Source organism: Callorhinus ursinus, unplaced genomic scaffold, assembly GCF_003265705.2.
Source record: "Callorhinus ursinus isolate GAN/ISIS: 27379988/994484 unplaced genomic scaffold, GSC_fseal_2.0 scaffold12, whole genome shotgun sequence".
NCBI classification, from domain to species: Eukaryota; Metazoa; Chordata; class Mammalia; order Carnivora; family Otariidae; genus Callorhinus; species Callorhinus ursinus.
Window position 1 is genome coordinate 72,561,084 of NW_027397074.1, and position 25,807 is coordinate 72,586,890.

The 25,807-nt window shown below is 41.0% G+C and overlaps 1 protein-coding gene across 1 annotated transcript in view; it reads left to right on the plus strand.

The window, feature by feature from the left end:
- EXOC4 (exocyst complex component 4) overlaps nt 1-25,807 on the plus strand; it is a 728,355-nt gene that overhangs the window by 669,300 nt on the left and 33,248 nt on the right. The window contains exons 16-17 of the mRNA XM_025854871.2: nt 5,317-5,495; nt 8,755-8,914. Coding sequence (XP_025710656.1) covers nt 5,317-5,495; nt 8,755-8,914 — 339 coding nt within the window. The remainder of the gene's footprint in view (nt 1-5,316; nt 5,496-8,754; nt 8,915-25,807) is intronic.

The following is a 25,807-nucleotide window of genomic DNA, read 5'->3' on the forward strand; positions in this document are numbered from 1 at the left end:
GACGATGGAGGAGACCATTGGCTCCTAGAAGGCAGGAATCCGGTGTGCCTTGTTTATTACTCGCCCCCAGAACTTGGAACAGTCTTGCTCAATAAAAACCTGAACGCTTCTTGAGAATTACCTGTTTGAAATCAAACCCAGACAAAATAGGTGCTGTTTGTCCAAAAAAACCGGTTGCTCTTTAAAGGAAATGAGTTGGTTTGGAGACTCTGTTTGCACCCAGCGGTCCGCTACGTGTATCTAGGAAGTACGGAGGCTGCACAACCTGTGTCATCCTTGTCACCATAATCTCCTGGTGTTTGTTTTGTTCCCATCCTGCCATAAAAGAGAATTAGAACTTAGGCGCTGTCATTCAGGAGCTGGTGCAATGAAGAAGTGGCCGGTTAGGTACTGTCTCTGGTACTTTTACCCCAGAAGCCACTGGAATAAGATAGCACAGACAGACTATGGGGAAAAAATAGTGGGAAATGCTAGCAAGAAGTACAGAACAGCTTCAAATGCCAAAAACTTATCTTCTTCACCAAAATACCATCATGTCTGTAGCCCGTATTTTTCTGTAACGTTGTTAAAGTTCAAACCAGAAAGTGTTTTCAAACCCAGTAAGTTCTAGGTTGAAGGACCCATCCAAAGAGCATTTGACATTTTACCCGTGTCACTGTAGGCCACATTTAACCAACAAGCAATCCCTTCGCATAGTTTGAAGCATAAGGCAAATGATACTCCCAAGAAATGAAAGACATGGTGAGACCATCAAAAATTGTTGAGGGTTGGTTTTGTTTTGTTTTTCCTATTTGAATTTTAGAAGAAGAAAATTAAGTTGCCATTTGAGTCCAAGATGCCGGGAATGTCACCTTTATCAGCTGATTTCTCTCACCATCAGGAGGGCTCTAAGTGGGTTCCACGGCATCCGCCTGTCACCGTGGGGATCCAAAGTGTGCACTTCCTGAAAATCACCCATCCTGCTGTGTAATCAGCAATATTTGCAGAAACCCTTAATGCCAAAGTCATGTTAAGGTCAGCAACAACATGCCAGAATCCGAAGAAAACATTTTTTGAATTTGACATTTGCCAGTGACTACTTTAATTTCTTTTTCCTCTCTAAACATTTTGGGAGAGGAAGACAGTACCTTGAAGTAGTCTTTCTTCTCTTCCACTCACTTCAGGATCTCATACACGCTCACCTCCCATTCCTGAGAATGTCCCAAGTGGTCTCTCTACTTTCATTTGCTTCCATTCTTCGCCATCAGTCCACCCTTTATACGGTGCTAGAATGATCTTGCCAAAGCTCCTATCTGATTACATCATTTTCACCTCTTAAAATCCTCCTAAGGCCCCCTGTGGCTTCTCAAATAAAGTCCAGAGTCTGTAGTTGTCCTTAAAGCTGATGATGACCTGTCTCCTGCCCATCTCCACGAGCTCACCTCATGCCTCTGTCTTCACATGTGATCTGTGTGTACCAAAAGGAACCACTTGTCATTCCTGAAAACCAGCCTTCATTCACACCCTCATGCCTTTGTACATGGTCTTCCCCTTGTCTGGAGTGACGTCATCTGTAATTTACTATAAAAATATTTTAGCGTTGATGGCTTGATTTTCTTTTCAGCTAAGAGCTACTCAGTTTAAATTTCAACCACTAAATAAATAAATAAATAAATAAATAAATAAATAAATAAATAATAAATTTCAACCACAGTTGCAATCAGTTTCCCTAGTCGTGAATCCCGCTCCAGGATTGGTCAGCTTTCATGATATCAGCAAGGTCACATTCCAGAGGGGGCTGCAACCAGTGCAGTTACTGGTGTCTTGATTAACAGTATACACCTTGCCAGTTAGCACAGGAATGCCAGTATGAATTTTTATTGGCGAAATTAGTCATTAATTGATGCAGCTGTTAGATGATCACCCATAATGAAAATGAGCTGGTAGTCAAGATTTTTAGATTCCCCCTCATAAGCAGGTAGTAAGAATATAACGCATCCTATACAAAACTTAGCTCAAAATGGATCAGGGCGCCTGGGTGTCTCAGTCATTTAAGCATCTGCCTTCAGGTCATGATCTCTGGGTCCTGGATTGAGCCCCGTGTCGGACTCCCTGCTCAGCCAGGAGTTTGCTGCTCCCTCTCCCTCTTCCCCTCCCCACCACCCACTTGTGTGTGCACTCTCTCTCTCAAATAAATAAATAAAATCGTAAAAAAAAAAGATTTAAAAAAATTGAATCATCAATCTAAATATAAAACCTAAAACTATAAAACTTCCAGGAGAAAAAACTTCTTAGGAAAAAAATCTTTGTGACATTGTTCAGGCCAGGATTTCTTACATATGACCCCAAAAACACCATCCATAAAAGAAAAAATGTATAAATTGAAGTTCACCAAAATTAAAAACCATTCTTCAAAAGACATCACGAAGATGAAAAGACAAGCCCAAAAGTGGGAGAAAATATTTGCAAAATGCACATCTAATAAAGGACTTGTATCCAGAACATATAAAGAATTCTCAAAACTTAAGAAAACAACCCCAAGAAAATACTGGGCAAGAATTATGAACACAGAGGTATATGGATGGCAAATAAGCACATGAAAATATGCCCACCATCACTAATAATTTGATGAGATAATTAATGAATTAATAATTCTCATTATTAGGAAAATGAGAATTAAAACCACAATGGGATACCACTATACATCTGTTAGAATGACTAAAAATTTTTTTAAACTAACAAACGCTTGAAGACTTTATGCTAAGTGAAGTAAATCTGACAAAGACAAATACTGCGTAATTTTCACTTATATGCAGAATCTAAAAACAAAAAAAGTCAAAATCATAGAAACACAGAATAGAAAAGTAGTGGCTGGGGGTTGGGAGAAACAGAGTTTGGTAAAGGTACAAACTTTCAGCTATAAGATTTGAATAAGGCCTCAGAATCTAATATAAAACATGATGACTTTGGTTGATAACACTATATCATATAATCGAAATTTGCTAAGATGCTAAAAGAGTAGAACTTAAATGTTCTCATTTAAAAAAAAAAAGGATAAATATGTGACAGACGTGTTAAGTAACTAGATTGGGGGAATCCTTCCACAAGATATATGTATATCAAATCAAATCGTGATGTGTGCTTAAAATGTCTTACAGTTTTGGGGCGCCTGGGTGACTCAGTCGGTTAAGTGTCCTACTCTTGATTTCGGCTCAGGTTGTGATCTCAGGGTCATGAGATCAAGCCCCACATCGCACTCCATGTTCAGCTTGGAGTCTGCTTGTACCTCTCCTTCCCCCTCTGCTCCTCCCCTTGCTCTCTCTCTCTCTTTAAAAATGAATAAATAAAACCTTTTAAAAAAACTGGCAGCAGTAAGTGCTGGTGAGGCTGCAGAGCAACCAGAACTCTTGTACGTTGTGGATAGAAAAGCAAAATGGCGTAGCTCCTTTGGAAAACTGTTTGACAGTTTCTTATAAAATTAACATATACTTACTATATGACCCAGCAATTCCACTTTTACCCATGACAAATGAAAATTTATATTTATATTTACATAAAAACCTGTACATGAAGCAGCTTTATTTATAATCACCCAGAAGTAGAAACAACCCAGATGTCAACTGGTGAATGGTTAAATTGTAGTATCTCCATACAGCGGGAATCTGCTCATCAGTAACAAGGAACAAACACAACATGAGTAAATCACAAATGCCCTAAGCAGAGTGAAAGAAGCCAAACTCCAAAAGCTACATACTCTGTGATTCCATTTATATGGCACTCCGGACAAGTATAGGAAGCATATATAAATCAGTGGTTGCCAGATCCTTGGTGTATGGGTAGAGGTTGACTGCAAAGGGGCTCAAGGGAATTCTGGGGGTGATGATAGTGTTCTATAATTTGATTATAGTGGTGATTATACACTGTGTGGATTTGTCAAAGCTCATAGAACTATACACTGAAAAGGGTGAATTTTACTGTTTATAAATTATTTCTCAATAAAACTTACTTAAAAAAAGAAAGATGATAGTCAAGCCTGAAGATACATCATTAGGGATAATGCCCAAGGCTTTTGCAGCCTTTTGTTTAGGAATATTTCCCATTACCTGGTGCAGACTGTAAGGGTAACAGAGTTTTGACTGTGAATGTCTTCCTGTCTACCTCTAGTGAACCTTCCATGACATGATCAGACAGAGCACCTAAAACAATAATTAAGACTTCACTGAGTTTATAGTACAGCCTGTTTGAACTATGTCTGCCAATGGATGGAGGATTTTGTTTTTGTTTTTGATTTTTAAGAATGCCTGTATGTGTGGTAGAATTATGTGGTCTGAAACTTGCTTTTGTTACAGCTTAACACCAAGATTATAGAGTAGCCAATCCTTACCCATCTCAGACTTCTTTGGCAGTTACCAATAACTACCAAAAAGAACCTAAGAAGTGTGCATGGTCAGAATGACTGAGATCATGTCAACACAGGAATGCCCTCCTTCCTCAAGCTCATTCAAATCATCTTATTTACTTAAGCGTCACCCTATGTTGTTACACCCCATGGCAGACTTCCATGGTTCTCTGGTATATGTGCTTCTGAGTGAGACACTGCCTTCCTTTGACCTTTTTTTTGGTCTGCCCCACTAAGCTGTGTGGAGTCTTTCAGGGCACAAATCATGTCTCACATTCCTAAGGCCCAGCACAATTGTATTTTTAAATAAATAAGTAAATTTATTTTAGTGTCTTACTTAAGTAACAGATTAATTACAGTAATAGTGATGATGGCCAACACTTGCTGGGCACTTGCTCTGTGCCAGGCCTATGCCAGGTGCTTGACATTCAGTAGCTCCTCAGAGCACCTTATGAGGTGAGTATTGTTGCCATCCCAGGTACACAGGTAAGGAAACCGAGACATGGAGTAAGTAACTCGCAGCCAGCCACGCAGCCAGCAGTTGTTGGAATCGGGAACTGAAACCAAAGGAGTCTCATTCCAGAGCCAGCGCTTTTGAGCTCTGTGACCTGCACCTCTCGTTTTTGCTACAACAGTATCTGTTGAAAGATAGAATGCTTTTCACACTAGCCATGTAATCCGGTCTTTGAAAGGAATTTTAGAGCTCATTTATTCCTCACCCCCGATGTTTGGATTAAGCAAGCGAGGCTCCCAGAAGCTGACTTGCTCCAGATCACTCTTCTTCGTTAGATGGTTTTCCAGTGAACAAGCAGAAGAGGACGTAAATATTTACGGGGCCACTGCTGCTTTAAATATTTGGGTGGTCTGTCCCAAAAAGATTATTGTTTTCATCAGGAAAATGTATTACTAACTGCTCTCGGCATCTTTGCCTTTTTCAGGGTTCACTGTTTCCACTATCTCATCCCCCTTGCAAAGGAGGGGAACTATGCCATCGTGGCTAATGTGGAAAGTATGGATTATGACCCTCTGGTGGTCAAGCTCAACAAAGACATCAGCGCCATTGAAGAGGCCATGAGTGCCAGCCTTCAGCAGCACAAGTTCCAATATATATTTGAAGGTCAGATCCTGTCTGTGTCCCTAGGATTTGGGGAGGAAGGAAGGGTGAAGGGTTTTGTTTTTTTTTTTTTATTCTCTACTGTTGAAGTTCACAACTTGTAGTTGTTTGGGTTTTGTTTTGGTTTGGCTTTTTCTTTTTGGACTAAAGCTGCAATACCTAGTCTCTCTGCATATGGCTAGGTAGACAACAATATGGCTGCCATCTGCTCTTGGTTGATAAGATTTAATCCAACATAAGGCAGATGGCAGCCTGGCTGCCTCCCTGACATGCCACTCATGAGAGTTGGGTAAATATGTAGAGTGGACCATGAGTTAGCTCAAGAGAAGCTCATAAAAGAAAAAGAAGCACACATACAATGAGAAGATGACTCCAAAAAGAGATCTCTCGTTTACTAAAATTATCAGTGGAAAGGGAAGTTTTCTCTCAAAGAATGCAGTGTTGTCTGAAAAGAACAGAAACCTCCAATCAGCAGAGATTTTAGGAAGGCTGCACCCATAAATGCCTTGGGGCAGGCAGGCAGGCAGGCAAGGAAGGGCACAAAAGACAGTTCCATCTAAAGGCATTCAGCTTCAACATTTTGAGATAATGTGATGCCAGGCAAATAATTTTTCATGCTGAATTCCTCCCATGGGGAGGGCTTTTAGGACTTCAAACTATATTCCCTTCTTTCTTGTTTTGGTTTATTTGTATGTAGGCCTGGGTCCCAGAAGTATCTGTGGTGTCTGTCAGAATTAAAGCAATGTTATTCAAAACAATTAAGAAAGTGCATTGTGCAAAGGATTGTAGAACCTGGAGATAGGAAAGAAAGGCTTGGCTATTGCTTGCTTTATTAAACAGTTATGTCCCCTCAAATTTGGACCAAAAAGCTGAAAATCCTGTTTTCCTATTAAATTATGTCATAAAGATGGAGATATGTTCTGAAAGGAACTATCCGTAAAAGACTTTAGCCAAAAAGTCTTAGTGATTAAAAGGTTAACTCTTCTCTGCATGGCGCTGAGAATTTGGGGGCCATGTGTATCAACATTCACAATTCCCAGACTTTCCCTATCATTTACCCAGATATTTCTTAACATCTAATCCTGATGAGTAGCAACATCTTCTTGAAATACGGGTGTAACACTCTGATGTAGAAAAGAAATGAAGAAATCATGAATTGGAGACCTTCTGTTTAAAAAACTCTAGCTAGGGCGCCTGGGTGGCTCAGTTGGTTAGGCAGCTGCCTTCAGCTCAGGTCATGATCCTGGAGTCCCAGGATGGAGTCCCACATTGGGCTCCCTGCTCGGCGGGGAGTCTGCTTCTCCCTCTGACCCTCCCCACCTCATGCTCTCTCTCACAAATAAATAAATAAAATCTTTAAAAAAATAAAAATAAAAAGTTCTAGCTGTTTCTCTGTGAGACCACTCTCAAAATTCACAAGGCATAATACTGAATTTCCAAAAGGGTTGGGAATGGGGATGACAGGGTCTCGGTCTTCTTTGGTGTGGCAGAAAGGAGCATGATATAGCAGATGTTATTTGAAATTGCCAGTGTATAGTAATATTATAAAGCAGACTTCTACTAGGTTTTATTTTTAATTATTATCATAATCTATTATGTGTACTTATTATATAAATTTACTTTTTTTTTTTAAGTGGGCTCCATGCCGGGCATGGAGCCCAACACGAGGCTTGAACTCCCAACCCTGAGATCAAGACCTGAGCTAAGATCAAGAGTAGGAAGCTTAACTGACTGAGCCAGCCAGGCACCCTTAAATTTACTTATTTAATATATTTATTATTATTTACTATTCTCTACAAACACCACCCCCTCATTACCTCCACGTAGGCAGATTGCCTTTTACCATGGTAGAACAAAATTATACCCGGAGTTATGGGCTCAGTAAAATCACACTCAGACTTGACCTACAGAGGTTTTTCGACTTTTTTTTTTTAAAGACTTTATTTATTTATTTGAGAGAGAATGAGAGATAGCACGAGAGGGAAGAGGGTCAGAGGGAGAAGCAGACTTCACGCTGAGCAGGGAGCCCGATGCGGGACTCGATCCCGGGACCCCAGGACCATGACCCGAGCCGAAGGCAATCGCCCAACCAACTGAGCCACCCAGGCGCCCACCTACAGAGATTTTTCACATCAGTCAGTGGCTTTAAATGTAAAATCCACGTGTGTGTTTCTTTTTCTTTGCGTAGAAAACCTCTTACTTGCCTTTTAAGTAGTTGCACGTACAGGTGAGTTTGTGGTCTAGAAGCAACACTACACGAGTGTAGCTGAGGCAAGAGAGAACGCTCCTCCTCTCCCCTTTCTGCCTTCATCCTAGTGAAAGGAAACTCATTTTGCAGACTGAGGGAGTCATGGAACCTGAAGCTCCCCGGGAACCTTCACCGCGGAGGCACTATGACTTTAGAAGAGGGAAATCATGAAGATAGTAGGCTGCTTGTGACGAGCCAGCTAGCTTTAGAGTTCCAGGGGAAGCTCTGAAGAATGGACACCCACATGCATCAATTTCTTACCGACATATTTTTGCTTATTAGGTTCCAAATCAATGTTTGAGCCAAAAATACACACCCCTGTCTTTTTTTGTGGGAGGAAGAGGAAACCAAACAGATCATTGTATTTGCATGTTTTTTTTTTTTTTAAGATTTTATTTATTTATTTATTTGAGAGAGAGAATGAGATAGGGAGAGAGAGCATGAGAGGGAGAAGCAGGCTCCCCGCCGAGCAGGGAGCCGGATGCGGGACTCGATCCCCGGACTCCAGGATCATGACCTGAGCCGAAGGCAGTCGCTTAACCAACTGAGCCACCCAGGCGCCCCCCCCTTTTTCTTAAGATTTTATTTGAGAGAGAGAATGAGATAGAGAGAGAGAGCATGAGAGGGGGGAGGGTCAGAGGGAGAATGCTTCCAGAATCTCTTTATGGGAAAAAAAGAGTTCCAATGCTCTTCAGTAGTTTATAACAACCTGGCATATTTTCTAAGCCCTTGACATAGTGGCTTGAGGCATATATATGTGGCAGTGCTGGAGCAATGGATATGTTGCGTAAAGCCTCTTCATTTGTAGCTTTTAGGACAATGTATAAATATTCCAAAACTGTTGTAAAATCAGTGGGTGCAGCAACCCTCAGAGATATGTTTTCTTTGGTCATTTAAATTTGTGGAGGATTTAAAGAAAGAAATCCTTCCAAATTCATATGTAAGTTCATGCAAGGTGGCACTAATCTGTCTTCTCCCCCCCCCCTCCCCCACTGATCTGTGCTGGCCCCTCAGGCCTGGGTCACCTGATCTCCTGCATCCTCATTAATGGTGCCCAGTACTTCAGGCGCATCAGTGAGTCTGGCATCAAGAAGATGTGTAGGAACATCTTTGTCCTGCAGCAGAATTTGACCAACATCACCATGTCGCGGGAGGCAGACCTGGACTTTGCAAGGTAGGAGGAAGGACCAGGCTTGGTCCCTTGTACCAAAGTCAAGATCCCACTGCCTATCAAAATCACTTAGAAAAATGGATTCTTGGTACCTAAAAAGTTAATTTAAGAAAAAATGAAACAATTAGATGTTCATCAGTCTTAGAGAAGGTAATTCTCTACAATTCTATTGGCTGTTTAACCTCCCTTATGCAGGGAGTTTTCCTGTTCTCTAACCTAAGTTCTTCTTACTACAAAACTTCAGTAACTTTCCTATTTTAGAAGTAATATTTGCTCATTGCATGATATGTCACATAAAATACAAAAAAAGAAACCAATAAACATAACTCATAAGCCTTTCAGCTGGAGACTATGACATTTGGTGTAATTTCTCTTGGCCTTGTGCCTCCACCATGGATACAAGTGAATTTTCATATTATGCATGCCTGTAACTTGTCTTTGTACCAAATTGGAACTACGTTAATGTAATTTTATATTTAATTGCATTTTCCCGTATCAGTAACATTCTTTGAAAACATTATTTTTCCCAAAGCCACTAATAGTTCTTGAAAGGACAGTTGATCCTTGAATGACATGGGTTTCAACAGTGCAGGTCCACTTATATGCAGATTTTTTTCATACGTTACTATTACTGTATTTTCTCTTCCTTATTTTCTTAACATTTTCTTTTCTCTAGCTTACTTTCTTGTTAGAATACAGTATGTAATACATATACAAAACTTGTTCATCAACTGTTGATGTTATTAGTACGGCATCTGGTCAACAGTGGGCTATTCAGAGTGAAGTTTGGGGGGGTCAGAAGTTATACATGGATTTGTGATTGTGTGGGAGGTTGGCACCCGTACCTCCCCACATTGTTAAAGGGTCCACTTATCACTTTTAATACCTGCACAAATATTCCATGGTATAAGTTAGACATTATTTAATCATTTGCAAATTTGTAAACATTGGGATTTTTTCCCTTTTTTTCTCTCATAAATAACGTGTGTTGAATGTATGTTTTCGTGAATCTTTTCCTCATCTCTTCTCTCTTTCCCAGTTGAAATCCTTCTTCTCTTCCTGTTTTCATTGTGAGGACAGTAGTTACTCATCATCAACCATGCTCACCCTTCATGTCCTTAAAGGCTCTTCTTGTAAAGAGCACTCTTTCTCTTTCCTAGTTTGCTGATCTCAGTTTTTAATGTTTCTTTATAATGCACTTTTTCAAGTTTGAAGGGTTGTTTTATTCTCTCTTCATGTGGTCTCAACACTGTATACTTTACTTAAATCATCAGACCTTTGGTACTTCAGTGAAAGCTAAAACAGTTTTGAAGAGGGTAGACGATGATTACGGTATCTTGGTATTTTATTGCTGTTTGTACCTTGATGAATTAGTTCATAAACTCCTTTGTGGCTAGGAAGTCTTTTTTTTTTTTAAGATTTTATTTATTTATTTAATCGACAGAGAGAGCGAGCATGAGAGGGAACACAAGCAGGGGGAGTGGGAGAGGGAGAAGCAGGCTTCCCGCCGAGCAGGGAGCCCGACGCAGGGCTCAATCCCAGGACCCCGGGATCTTGACCTGAGCCGAAGGCAGACGCTTAATGACTGCGCCACCCAGGCGCCCCGGAAGTCATTTGTTTTTAATCCCCCAGAATTCTCCTGCCTAACATTTGGACTTCTGTGTCATTTCATTTGATTTTTGGATTCCTCAAGAAGTTCCAGAAAAATTTGAAACAATTTTTAAGACTTTTCAGGAAATGACGAAATATTACATTACGTTGACAGTTATCAAGACATCTATGCTAGGATCTTTGTTTTGATAGCATATAATCATATATCTTCATTTTTTAACTTTTCTTCTCCAGTCTATCCCCCCATTTGTTCCATTGCTACCCTGTTCCTCTGCTTCTCTGTCCTCCTTCCCTGTCTTATTCTTCCTTTGTGCGTGCATGTGTGTGTGTGTGTGTGTGTGTGTGTGTGTGTTCATTAAATTCCCTCTTTTAGGCTAAATTTGGTAGAAAGCCTTCTTTGCTCAGATTAGGGAAACCAGGTGTGACTGAATGCTGCATTTATTTGGTTGCTCTTATGGGGAATGATCTCATTATTGAATTAGTCTATTCATAATAACATTGACAAGGGGAAGTTAAGAACATGGAGGCCTGAGGGATACAGAAAAGCATTACTAATTCTCTGAGGAATATAATTCTTAAATTCAATCATCTTTTTTTAAATGATTTTTTTTAGTTAGCTGAAATAAGTAAATTAACAGATTTTGGCAGACAGTATGGGGCCCAAATATGTACTAAAGAAACTGGCATCTGAATAATGAAATGTTGACTGGGCGGTACTGAGGTTGGCATCAGTGGGCTGTGTGCCAACAGTGTTTCTTCAGGAAATAATTGAATGACAACTGAGCCGTGCCTTCTATAGTTGGATTTGTGAATGATGTCCAAGGCAGTGGGTGCAGACTGAAATGTGACCACTTGGGAGAGGTACTGCTACTATTGCTCTTTACTCTTAATGGATTATGAAAGGAAATAGGCAGCATAAATATGTAGCATTGGATGATTCTGTCCTTCCGATCGTGGTTCAGAAGGCCTCTCCTTTTTTTTTTTTTAAGATTTATTTATTTATTTTAGAGAGAGATGTGTGGCAGGGAGGGACAGAAGGAGAGGAAGAGAGAATCCCAAGCAGACTCCCTGCTGAGGGACATGGGGCTCAGTCTCATGACCCTGAGATCATGACCTGAGCTAAAACTAAGAGTCGGCTGCCTAACCCACTGAGCTACCCAGGCACTCCTCAGAAGACCTTTCCTTATTAGTCTTCTGTGTCCCAAGAGACCAAGACGCTTTCTGTTTTCTCAGTGCTGGACCAGAGTAAGTGCTCATCATGTGTTTTGAATGGATGGATAGGTATCCAATCAAGGTTTCTTTTGGTGTTGATGAAGGGCTTAGATAATGACAAAGTTTCTGTCTTTAATGCCCTGAAAGTTTTAACTAGCTGACATGGGTCAGTGTTCTTACAGGCTTACAAGGAACAGCATCTCCCTAGAGCAGAAAGCATTTTATAAGAGGAACCATATATCCCTACTTTTCATTGTCTCTTTCTCCTTCATTTGCTCTTGCTCTCATACATACAACATACATAGACACACTTTATAGCCTTATTTTTTTCTATTTCTGTTTTTGGTAGGGACAGGTTTCATGAAATGGGCTCCATCAATTCCACTGAATTTGAAGCTATGTAAAATAAATATAACAGCGATACCAAAATAGCCAGAAATAATAGACTGCAGCAGTGTGCCTCAGCGTTCCTTAAGCAGTGTCTAATCAAGCATGGGCAGCATCTGTACTTCCAGCAAATCTCTATAGGAATGTTATCTTCTGATGCAGTAATTAATCACTAGTTGCCATGTGTCAGAAAACTTACCTAACAAGAAGTTGCAAGGCTCTTGTAGGTTTTCACCTCCATAGGCTCCCTGGCGAGTGGAAAATATACACCCTTTCTGTAATAAAGAGGAATCTGGAGTGATTCAATTTATGTTGATTCTTCTACTTGCAGCATTGCTGTCGATCTCTTTTTCTACATACCTTTACTCATCTCCAATAGGAGGATAAATCTTGGGTGAGCAAAGGATCAGCATAATCTGCATAATCACCAGAATTAGAGAAACCCTGTCCCCCATGATAATGATCTTTGCTATGGTTTTGACCTTTTTGACCCCACTGTACGTTTTTAGATTCAAGACAATACTTTGTCCTGGAAAATGACTGCAGATTAACTAGAAAATGGAAGGGCTTCTTGAGTGGGCTTTTTTTTAGTTCCTTTCATCAGAAATCATCTTTCCCTGAGCTGCCATGCACTTCTCCAGAACTGCGTCTCTGAAACAACCCAGGAGTCCAGGCACTGTGTCACAGGAGAAGTCTGGCTGGGCACTGAAGTCCCCAAAGTGGATCTGACAGTCTTTGTAGTTTAAGTGAAGCCATTATTCAAGTAGATGAGTCCAGAGTTTTCTTCCTAGTTCTTCCCGCTCTCCCCACATTTTCCCTCCAGTATCTCTCTCTCCCTTTACAGTTGTCTTTCTCCTACATCTCTCCTGCCACCTCTAGTTCCTGCTTTCCTCCTTCAAGGCTTCATCTCTCCTCGATTTTTTTTCTCATTTTGCTTTTCTTTAGACTGGCATCTCTCATACTCAAATCCGACAAAGATAGGGAAATGAAAGCTTAGATTCAGGAAGTGGTAAGGGGAGGAGTTCTAACACATAAGAAAGCTTCCTCACCCTCTTAGTCATTCATTCATTCATTCGTTCATTCATTCATTCAACTGATATTTATTGAGTGTGTATTCTCTTTATGTTCTGCCCTTGTGGAATTTACATTCTTGTAATTCAGGCAATTAAGACAGACTAATAAATAAGTAAAATATAAAATATCTCAGATGGTGAGGGGAAGAGAGTATGCCAGGGGATAATGAAGGTAACCCACAATTTTAGAGTGGTCACAGAAGCCCTCAATGATATGGTAACATTTGTGGAAAGACCTAAAGGAAGACAGGGAAAAAGCCATGTGGATATCCAGGGGAAAAGCATACTAGGAAAAGACATGTAAGAGGAAAGAGCCAGAGGGAGAAGTACACTTGGCATTATAAAGAACAGCAAAATAATGATGTAATGTATGGTGATTAACATAATAAAACTTAAAAAAAGTTAAAAATAAAAGGAGAAGAAAAAGAAAGAATGAACGAAAGAACAGCAGAAAGGCCAGTGTGTTTGGCTGAAGTGAATGAGCAAAAGGAAGAGTCAGAGATGAGGTCCCAGGTTTCATCTAAGAAGCTGAGATCTTGAAGACCGTTGCAGTAAATTGGCTTTTACTTGGAGTGAGGTAGGAAGCTATCAGATGACTTGGAACAGAAGGCTGCCATAATGTGACTTACATTGTAAAAGAATCACTCCTGGCTACTATGTTGTAAGTAGACATTTGGGGAGGGGAGGTTGCAGGCAAGAGCAACAGCAGAAGGAGCTGTCGGGAAACTACTGCAATAACCTAGGGGAAAGATAGTGGTGATTCAAGCCAAGATGGCAGCACTGCAGAAGATGAGAAGTGGTCCGGTTAGGATATATTTCACAAGGAGAGCTGACAGGATTTGCTGAGGGATTGGAAGTAAACGGGTGACTCCAAGGTTTTTGTTCTGAGCAATTCAAAGGATGGTTTTGATTTACTAAAATGAAAATGAGCCAGAAAGGTTGAGTTTGGGGAGGTGGCAATAGGGCAGATAGGAAGGGGGTGGGTATCAGGAGTTTGGGTTTGGAAATACTAAGTTTGAGATGCACATTAGACATCTGAATAGAAATCCTGAAGAGAGAACTGAATGTATAAATCTGTATTCAGGAAAGAGGTCTGGGCTGGAAATAGAAGTTTGGGAATCATCAACAGGTAGATGGGATTTAAAGCCATGAGATGGAGTGAGAGATGAGATCTTATTGAGAACACAAGCAGAGGAAAAAGAGAAGCCATCCAAGAATTGGGCCTTGCGTAGGTACTCCACTGTTGAGATGTTGGAGTGCTGAGGACAAACCAGCAAAGGAACCTGAGAAGGAGCAGGGAAAATAGCAGTAGAGAGGTCTGTGTCCCACAAACAAGTGTTTTAAGAGGAGAGTGTCTTCATCTGTGTCAAATGGTGCTAGTAGATTAAATGAGCTCAGGACAGCGAACTGGGGCACTGGTGGACCTGATAAGAGGGCTGAAATGCTTTGATTTGCACTCCTCAATCTTCTCTACACAGCTTACCTAGTGCAGAAACAAGCTCTGGGAACAGGCTTCACACTGCTCAATTCTGTGGTAGGGTCTGATGCATTCATGACAAACAAAAATGCAATTAGAGTGTTTCTGGTGTGATATGTGAAAGACCAAATAGGCACCCTCTCTTTTCTCATTGAATGGTTACTAAGAAAGCCCTGCCCTTCCCAGCATATTTATTCAACATGTGTTTCCCATGATGAAGAGGAGTAGTGATGTCTCTTAGAAGGACTCTGAATGGTTTTATTTTCAAGGAAGGGTAGTCTCTGCTCCTCCATGCCCCACTCCTCCCTTCTCCAGCCCTAGACCCCCTTCCAGCAACTCTGGTTTAGCTTTGGAGCTGTTCTATATATGTTTACTTAACCAGTGAAGCCCTGTATCCTCTATGTGTAATACACATGCATAGGAACATCTTCACAGTAGCCAACAGAAAAATCCCACTGGTAAAGAAGGAACCATTTGGAATCTGGGAACCAAATGAGAAAGAAATCTTTCCATTTTAACCTCTCTGACTCCTCTTTGAGGCTGTTAAGGTGCCTTCCTCCAGGTGACAGACTGAGTGACTAGATTCAGCCTAGGGACTGAATATATATCAGTTCAGATCTGTGCTTCATCCTTGACCTTGTGCTGTATCTGAGGCCAAGAATGATCTCTGGCATGGCTGAGCATGTTGAATTTTCTTCCAAGGCAGCTGTTTAGGCTGACTTCCTTCCCCCAAACCTCTTGCACCAGGAACAGCCCTTTGGTTTTCTGCAGGAAAGGTATGGGTTTTCCTCTTTGGACTGACCAGGGTGTAGCCTGACAGGAATTAGCAGTGGCATGCTGCCATCTACTGGAAACACCCACAGACATCCAGACAGATGAATATCTCTGGTCCCCTAAATCCCCATCACTCACGGGAATCAAGAGTGGGTACTGCCTCTGAAGTAGGCTTTGGAGGTGATTCGGCTGAAAATAGGAAATGCCCCCACCTATTAAATAAAATGTTATTTGATTGCCAGAAGAGCATTCTGTTTCTGAAAAATTACATATATATATTTTTTTCATATTCTTTTCTCTGCTTATTTTTTTCCCATCTTTATTCTGCCATTGGTCTTAGCTGCTTCTCCAATCCTGGAATAACCGATCCCTTTTCTCAAACCTTTACCTGTAAAACTCCAGATTTTTGACTCAAGGTTATTAATCATGTGGACTTACTTAGGAGATATTAGTCTGCTACCAAAATTCTTTTAATGGTGGTGCCCCCTAAAAATTCTGTTATATCTCTTGAATTTAATGGTTATACAAGGCTAGCCCTGACTTTCCTGGGGGCCACAGGAAATTGGGAAATACGATGGGTTAAATAGCTTTTGCTGCCTGGTAGAAGGAAATACACCCCTTAATAAAATTTAATAATAAAACAAAATTTGTATGCTTGATCTCAGAAAATTTTCTTTAAAATTTTGTGTAAGTAGATTTAAATAATATTACATCTCCCTAATTAAACCTTCCTTTGACCTTGCTTTGCGGTTTCTGACCATCCCTCTTTCTAGTGATCTACTTTTTCTGTGTTTATCGCACTCATAGTAGGTTCCATACCTTCTAGCAATTAACTGATCACTAATTGTTCAATGGGGGCTCTTTATCCCCCATAGAGTTCCCCCAAAAATGAGTATTTATAAAGCTCTTAAAAATAATACCTGTCCCTACTGATGTTTGATTGGTCATATCTTGTATGTGAGGCTTTAAGTTAGAATTCGTTTGATTGTGCTCAGTTAATGTCACCATACCTTGTCCGTATATCATGCCAATGTACAGTTTAGGGTCCTCGGGATTCTTGGCAGATAGTTGTAGTCCTCCCTTTGTGGCACATGTTCCGGAATCAGAATGATTCTGAGATTAGCCCGGATGACAGGGCGCTATTATTTCCAATAAAGATCCCAAGGACTGGAAATCAGAAGTGACTTGCCCAAAATCTCTCATCAAATTGTGCTATTTATACACCCTGCACTACCTCTGTAGTCGTCACAGTTAGGAAATTGAATTAATTCACCCAGCGAGGCCATTTTTCTGCCAGGAAATGATTGTGCTGAAAAGATATGTGCTGAAAAGATATGAAGCTTGTTCTTGACTCAAGCCCAAGAATGATCATTTACTGACTTTATTAGAATTCTTACTGAAAAACTTGAGGCTGGAAGCTGACCTTTCTTGTTTTCTAAATGAAGATATAGTGTTTAATTTTGGTCCTTAAACGTAGGAAACGGGCGCATTTGCTATAGCTATGAAAACAGAGCCACAGCCTCTACAACCATGTCAAGGCCAGACTTCCTCCCAGCGCCTTCCTCATTAGCCGGTTATTATGACTAGTTACCATAATTGGGTTTTGTTTTTGGTTTCTGGGTGGGCTTTTTTTTTCCCCCTGTACTGCTCTGTTACAGCAATCTAAAATGTTTATGAATGTGATTTGCGTTTCAGAGTGTTTGATAAATATGAATATCCATGTATGTTTCAGAGAGCACCCTTAGCTAAATATAAGTACATTACCAAGAAGTAAACATGTGCCTAGACTTCTGACTCCACCCTGCTTTCACCAAAACAAGGACAGCTTCTAGAAGACAACCAACTTCAGTATAAACTACCTACCAGCCTAAATCACTTCCTTGCAGTGATGATATAAGAGCAAGTATTATTACTATTATATAATTGATCTCAGTACATGAGATGAACCGTAAGAAGTGCTTTGCCTATACTGGTTCACTGAATCCTCCCTGAAACCCTATATGAAACTCTATATGTAATTATTATGACCTCACTTTCTAAATGAAAAAAACTAAAGTTTAAAGAGGCTAAGCAGATTCTCAGTTTACATAATAATAAGAGTTTTAGGATTCAAACTTAGGTCAGTCCAACACCAAAGTCTCTGTATGTTCTTAGCCATGTGAAATCAGGGTTCTCATTTGGTAAATATTGGGTCTCTGTTTGCTTTGTTTAATTAGAATATGATTTCCTTTTTCAATTAGACTCTTAGCTCTCAAACGTTTTCTTTTCCTTTATTTTTTCTGGTTGTCTTTCCCGCCTGATTTCCATCAAGCTCTGGTCTCTGGCACTTTTAATTAGCTTTAATTAGCAGTTTCACTGTAGAGGGCTCTGCTGACCCCTCCTGCGCCGGAATGTGTGAGGGAGGGCTGGTTTTGCTTAACCATTCGGTACTCGGTACTGTGCGTTGTTGGTCTGTCCCCCTTCCAAGCAACTGTCCTGGAGCAGTACCACTTGACATTCAAGAACACTCTCTCATGGGGCTCCTGGGTGGTTCAGTCGATTGTTAAGTGTCTGGCTCTTGGCTTCAGCTCAGGCCACAATCTCAGGGTTGTGAGATGGAGCCCCACTGTTGGATTAGGCTCTGCGCTCAGCAGGGAGTCTGCTTCAGAGTCTCTCCCTCCATCTCTCCCCACCCCTCACCCACATGTATGCTCGCTCGTGTGCTCTCTCTAATAAATAAGTCTCTTTTTTTTAAGATTTTATTTATTTATTAGAAACAGATTGAGAGAGAGAGAGGGAACACAAGCAGGGGGAGTGGGAGAGGGAGAAGCAGGCTCCCCGCAGAGCAGGGAGCCCGATGCGGGGCTCGATCCCAGGACCCTGGGACCATGACCTGAGCCGAAGGCAGACGCTTAATGACTGAGCCACCCAGGCGCCCCTAAAATAAATAAATCTTAAAAAAAAAAAAAAAAGAACACTCTCTCAGAACCATACCACAAAGTAGAACTAGCACATGGTCATATCATGGGTAAACTCTGTCACTGATCCCAAGTACATACAGCTATACTCCTAAAACACCAAGCAGATTAACCAGGTGGTTCTCAAAGGCTAGATGGTATAAGAATTTTGTAGGGGACTTCTTGTAAGTGGAATTCTTTGACTCCATCCCTAAAAATTCAAATCTAGAAGGTTGAGGTTGGGAGAGTGGGGAGCAGGAATCTGCAGTTTACTTAGCAAGTGTCCAGGAGAGCCTGACGCAGGCAGCTCTTGGACGCTCTTAGAGAAATACTGGCCTAATCTGTGTTCTTTGAGACTCACAGTAGGCCGTTTCTCTCTCAGCCCTTTATTCTCCTTTAGTCTCCCAGATTCCTTCTTCCTCCTGCTGGGGGCAGTGAAAGTGAAACTTGCCTGAAAGCCCTCGTCTGGACTAAGTGGGCCTGTTAGCATCACCCCTCGGGGCAGTCACCATGATGGTGACGATGATGATGATGATGATGATGATGATGATGATGATGACTATTTTGAGGCAGAATCAAACCGTGTTCTTGAAAGTTTGGGGGTAAACTAGTACTTCACTGATGTAGTAGCAGGCCAATAAACAGATGCAATCCATGATTGGACAGGTGACTTCAGCTCTCTTCGCTGAAGTTTCCTTATCTAAAAATAAGGCTCTGAGAAGAAGGTCAACTCTAGATATGACTCGCCCAGAGTTGCACAAGGTAGAGCCCGAGATGGGGCTCCGAGGTCGAGCGCCACCTCGGCCACCAGCTCTCAGAAGACGCTGTCTCAGGAAAGGTTTTTGAAAGGAAGCAAATTAACTTCAATCTAATTCCATAAAGGTCCTGTAAAGATTTCTCAGATACACAGTACGTAACAGGCACTTTTAATATTTGATGACTGGGTGGACAAATTAATGCATGTGTATGTATGAATGACAACAGAAGGAGCGGAGCCCAGTTTCTTCCAGTCCAGCTTGCAGTTGTGGTATTTGCTCACCACACCTCCCTGAGAGTAAGACAGACAGAAGCTGGCTACTGCTTTTGCATGACCTATAAAGGTCCTATAAGGCTCTCTGAATGGTAATTCAAAAAATAAACATGTAGGTGCTCAAAAATATAAATGTCACACCTGCTGTAGCTCTTCATCTCCTTTGCCTTGCTGTGGTTTTCCAGTTGGTGGAAAGGTTTTATTCAGATCAGCCATTTCACTTTTTCCTGGAGGCACTCTTAATCTTTGTGTTCTAACCTTTAAAGATCTAGGCTTTCGGTTGCTGCTGTAATGATTTCCATTGCTGGCATCTACATGTTTAAATTCCTCCAAAGAATTGCCCACCTCCGATTTTGCTCAATTGCAGATGGAATCTAATGAGAGTGAACGAGTCGGGGTAGGAGAGGCCAGCTCTTGATTGACCTCTCTCTCTCTCTCTCTCTCTCTCTCTCTCTCTCTCTCTCTCTCGATACCCGGGTCAGGGGAAGGAGTGGATCCGTGACCTCCACTCTCGCATAAGCAATAGCACCCCATCTCCTCTTCCTTGGTGTAGTCTCTTTCACAAAGACACGCACGAAACATTTCGGGAGTACTGAGGACAGAGGAAGGAGCGGTTGGGGATTTTTAGCGGCTGGAGCATTTTATTGACAACATTAAAGGCTTTGTGGATACGTTGGAGCAGAAATTAATTACAGCCCAGTTCCCCCATTTCTCCCTTAGGTGACAGTCTTCTGTCGATGTGTGCTGCTGTGAAAGTAATAATAGGTTTCAAATGTTTGTGAAAAACATAAAGTAATTACTTGCTGTGATAAATCAGTCATCTGAAGTTTCAGCTTCGCTCCGCTCCACGTACGTGGCAGCGGGTCTGTTTCTTTTGTTAACTTTAATTATATAGCATAGGAGCATTTTTATTTTTCAGTTTTCAGAAATTTTCCCTTTTTCTTTTCTTGGTTTCCTAGTTCTCCGGGGATGAAAGTATTGAAATGATAATGACACATAACTAACATTTGAACAAGGGAAGCATATGTCTGGCAGGGAGCTGATTGCCTTAGTTAAGTTTTGTAGCTATTGGCTATTAGCTATTTGCCAGTTTCTCTAATGAGCCTTAAATATTTACTGTTTGTGGTGCAGAGGGAAAGAATGTGCTCTCGGGCATTCTGAGCCTCCCTCTCACCAATAGCATATGTCTAAATTACGGGCCCTGAAGCCAAAGAGCCTCTAATAGTTCTTTTCCCTTTTTTAAATTAAAAAAAAAGAAAGAAAGAAGGAAAAGTTTCCAATAAAATCTGCAGCTCCTTTCCTGGGGTCCCTTTCTTGGGTAGGGCCTATGCGGATCTGCCTGGATGACACTGACCCCTTTGTTAGCTCACCTGTAGAATAAGAGAGAAATTTCCTTTTGACAACCATCGTAAAAGAGGTCCCTACCCAAGCAGATACAGTAGTGAGGACCATATCCTGGTCAGCATGACACATTATCACAGGTAGATGTCTTACTGTTAGCACTAAGGCTGGCTCACCCCAAAAATGTGAACTATACATATACATGTTCAAACTCCTATAGTATTAATATTAAGTTCTTCTATTCTGTTGAATCTATCTTGTCCATTCCTGACCGGTGAGCCATCATAATTCCTAACTTCGAAGGTTTGCTTAATCTCCTGGATCAAGCTATCCCTTACTTAGAACAGTAAGTTTTTCCCTTTCCAATATTAATCTCTCTCTTCAAACTATCATTTATATTTAGAATCAAATAGGAGAGCAGTAAGAATTGGTTATCTCATTATTTATCTTAGTTATTAATTGGTTGTCTATTGGATAATTCTTCTGTAGGGAAAATCATACTTACTGGGACTTCTGATCATTGCAATGATCATTGGTGTTCGTGATGTTTGTCCCTGAGACTGGAAGATCCCATCCATCATCAAAGAATACTATTGCATTTAGTATAGTTTTAGCATTATGTCCATTTTACTGTATTCTGTAAAAATATTAAAAACTGGTGGCAATATGATATCTCAGTTTAAGCCAGAATCTCTGATTACAACTGTAACCCCTTATTTTCTTCCCATGCTGCATTGTGGAGTTTTTAAAGCCCTATAATTCTGTCATAGCATTTGAGTAAGTAAGACGAGGTAGTAACAACAAACTGCTTAAAATATTTTTTATTCTATTATTGTTAACATTATTGCCAATAACTACCATGTATTGAGCACATACTTTGTGTAAGGCACTCTACTTATGTGATGTACACACATTACCTTATGTAATCCTTATAATAACCTAGTGTGCTTAGGTATTAGCATTTTCATTTTACAAATGGGAAAACTGAGTCTGAAAGATTAAGTAGCCCAAGGTCTACACAACTAGCAACTGACAGAACCATGATTCAAAGCCAGATCTCTCTGCATTTTAGCTGTTATTCTATACAGCTCATGACAATGTAATGCATTAGTATTTCAAGAAGATATACCACAGCCTCAGTGATTTTATAGACTCAATAATGGTGATGACGGGGTGTTCTTTGTTGAAAGGGCTTCAAGGAGGGGTAACAATTTTTTTATCTTCCCTGCAAGAAATTGAAAGGAGATGTTGTTTTGTAGGTCTGCAGGAATAAACAAAAGGAGGCCAAAAAGGTTATGAGAAAGGATTTTGGCACAGCAACTAATGCCCCTCTAGGAATGATCACAGTTATTGTTAGGCCCAACAGAGGCATTATATATTTGTTTCCATTATCTATTGCTATATAATGAATCATCCCCAAACATTAGTACCAGGCACAACAACCATGACATTAGTTCTCTTGATTTAGCAGATGGACTGGGGCTCAGCTGTACAGTTCTTCTGCTGGATTGCCTTAGGATGTCTCCCATGGCTGTAAGATAATGGCAGCTCTGGGTCCAAGCTATCTTGTCTACATGTGACTGGTGGGGATCGCTGGAAGCCTGGGCTCAGCTGTGGTGTTGGGATGACTAGCTCCCTCTCTTTCTCTCTTCATTGAGTCTAAAAGATTCTACCTTCCACATAACTCTTCCATGTGGTTTCTCCATCACAGTAGTCATACTTCTTAAATGGTGACTTAGGGCTCCCAAAAGCATGAAAGTGGAAGCTGCCAGGCCTTTTTTAAGGCTTGGACACAGGACTAGCATGGTATCACTTCTGCGACATTCTGTCAGTTAAAGCAAGTCACTGGGCTAGCCCACATTTAGTGTAGGAGGGGACTATGTAAAGGCATGAATAATGGAAGGTACGGTTCATAGGGGTTACCTTGGGGATTTAGCTACCACTATGTCTAAACCTTAGGCTGCATATTAAATGTTCAATGCCAAGTAGAGTAGGCATCCAATGTATTTGTCAGGATTATTTCTGTTGCAAGGGGCAGAAACCAAATCCAAACTAGCTTATGCAAAAAAAAAAAAAATTTATTGAATCATGAAACTTATATAGCAATAGATAACGGAAACAAATGTATAAAACTGATAAGTTTTCTCAGCTATGGGAGCCAAGCCTCAGGGCATGAAATTTATTCAATCATGAAAAAATATCTAAATATTTAGAATTTAGAATTGGGATATTCAAGGGGTGATTGGTTTTAGACATAGTTTTGTCCAAGGATTCAAACCATATCAATAGGACTCAGTCTTTTTTTTATCCACCAGACTCTTGGTTCCGTTTGCATCTGCTTGGCTTTATTATTATATAGCCTATCTCCCCATGTGGCCAAAATAGTAGCCCCAAACCAGTATCAGACTTGTAGCAGGAAATGTTAGGGAAAGAAACCCTCTCGCTTTCAAAATCCATACAGCAAATTTTATGTAGGGACTGACAGCCCTGTCCTTCTACGAGCCAATTGCTGTGGCCGGGAAGAAGGGGCGTTCTGATTGGACAGTCCACATCACGTGTCCACACCTGTTGTTGAAGGGCTGATCGGTCTGACCCAGACCTCGTAGAAAGTGTTCCAGAGAAAAGGAAAGCTTCTGTTACCAAAAGAAGTGGGATGGGTCCTGGAAAAATAAAAACAAGATACAGTTACTACACCCAATAACAGTGTACTGAATGAATAAAATTTAATAAGTGAGTGGCGTATGCAGTATTAAGTTTATTAGGTGCCAAAGGAGATAGACACTTAAAAATTATTTTATGGAAAGAGCTAGACGGAAGTGCTGCTAGGACACTATTCAGAGTGGGTTGAAATAGAGAAAAAACGCAGTTTTGAGCTGTACTTTGAGAGAAGGGAGATTTAGGAGGAGGAGATTATAGGCAGAGAAAAGGTCACTTTCTCCAGAACCAAAAGCAATTAAAGATAGAGAAGTTTCCAAAGTCTAATTTTTGGATGCAGCTGCTCTCCTTAAACTGTACCTTTAAGAAAATCAGGAGCTTGGTTACTACAGTGTGTTGTACCATTTAGTTTCCAATTTAGTTGGATCTGAAGAAGCATTTTGTAACCCTGAACGTGATGGCTGGGTGTCTCAAGTGTTTAAAGGGCTCCTACAAAAATAAAGTTCCAAGGTGACTGTCATCAAAGGGTTAAGAGAAAAGCCTTTTGAGAATATATATTCACTTGTCCTCTGTCATTTTGACTAACAATAGATGCTGAATTGCCAGAAATAATAGTAATCTGCATTTCTGTATTTATAGCCCTCCTGTGAGGCTGAAGGTTTCCCTGAATGTAAATTAATTAGCTCTCCCCTGGTGCCCTAAGGAGGAAAGGAATGTAAGCCCAGCTCCCTCCCCATGCCCTGTCTGAAAACCAATTTGGGGGGGGGGTGCGGGGGTTGAGGATGGGTTGAGGGAGTATGAGGAGAGAAAGAGCAAAAACTGACCTGGCTGAACTAACTATAGTTTCCTTGAGATTGGCAAAAGGAGAAAGCAGTAGAAGGCAGAAATGAGTTTAGAATTTTCTCAAGAGGAGTCCCAGTTGGCTCTCAGATTACTTATATCATATCGTCTTCATAGAAACCTAGGAAGTCTTCATTAGTGAGGACTTTGAGGTGGTGTCATCTGTCCCCTTCCTTTAACAGGCAGGAAACTGGCCCAGGGAGATGGAGAAACTGGCCAGTGAGAGATTCTGGTAGGACTAGAACTCAGATTTCCTGACGCCTTGGTCGGGACTCCCCCTTCCCACCCCACGCCCCAGGACTCGGGGCCTTCTATAGGTTGATGTCAACTTTCCCAGTGTTCACATTCCCGTTGGAAGCAGTGGTGTCCTCGGGCAGTGGCAGGCAATCCCGGGAAAAGGAGTATCGTCATCCTCGTGCGGTTTGAACCCCTCCCCCCAGTTTCTTTTACAGTTTAAGGGGTATCTTGTTAACCCCACTCCCCATAGTGTTTGCCTTCTCTAAGACTAGAATAATATTGCTGCTAGACACTTCTTTATAAACAGAAATTACTATGTGATAATAGTTATGACTTCTGTTCACTATCTGCACATACTCAGATCCTTGTTATTAAGTAAATACAGAAAGATTATTCGTTTTATTAGCTTTTGATATTGATAGTGCCATGTTCTCTCTTAGCTATAAATATCTGCTCTGCCCACGTCAATTTGAATCTTTTTTCTTAAGCAAATTAAAATAGAAATGATAACACAATTACCAACTGAATTCTACTAAACTCGAAGTCAAAACAAAATATAAGAACTGTGATTATGAGAGGGAGAGACTAGAGGGGGAGACTTCTCCTGCTGCTAAGGAGCCGGAAGTCAGATCCTTAGCAGGAGAACCCAGATATCTTAGGTCACCGCCAGTGTGGAGGGCGGCTGGATTCCTGAACCAAACCTGGAGACACAGTGCAGTTACCCAGGGTGGGAGGTTGAGTGTTGTCACTGGCTTGTTATATACTAACTCGGGTATTAATCTTCTGCCTCCAATGAACATTTTTCCATGGGGTAAATGGGTTCTTTTCCTGAGTCCAAGTTCATGATAGTAACTTAGAGAAACACCCTTAAAGGTCTGGGTAGACAGGGAGAATCTGGGTATCTGTGACCAACATGAAGGAGAGCAGAGGTTTAGTGTTGGGGTCACTTACAAAAACCTTCAGATTCTTACTTTCTCCCTGAGAGGAATCTAGTCTGATTAAAATACCTACTCTCTGCCTTGAAAGAACATTCTCAGCTACCCCGCCATATCTAGTGAGTAGACTTGAGAGGACCCTTAGGCCCCAAAGTGGTTTTTCTAAGCTGTTAGGAGGGAGGAAGCAGAACTCGGACATAGGCTGTCTACTTGGATGGTTTCCTTAGTTTGATAATACGAAGCAGTAGACCTTGTCTAGACCAAGACATGATCATCCAATGGGTTATTTTCATATGTTCAGGGATAACATAGTTTCATTATCCCAAATATGTGGCACTTGATATCTCTTGTGTTCATTGTACATTAAGCTTCTGTTTCACGTTAGCAC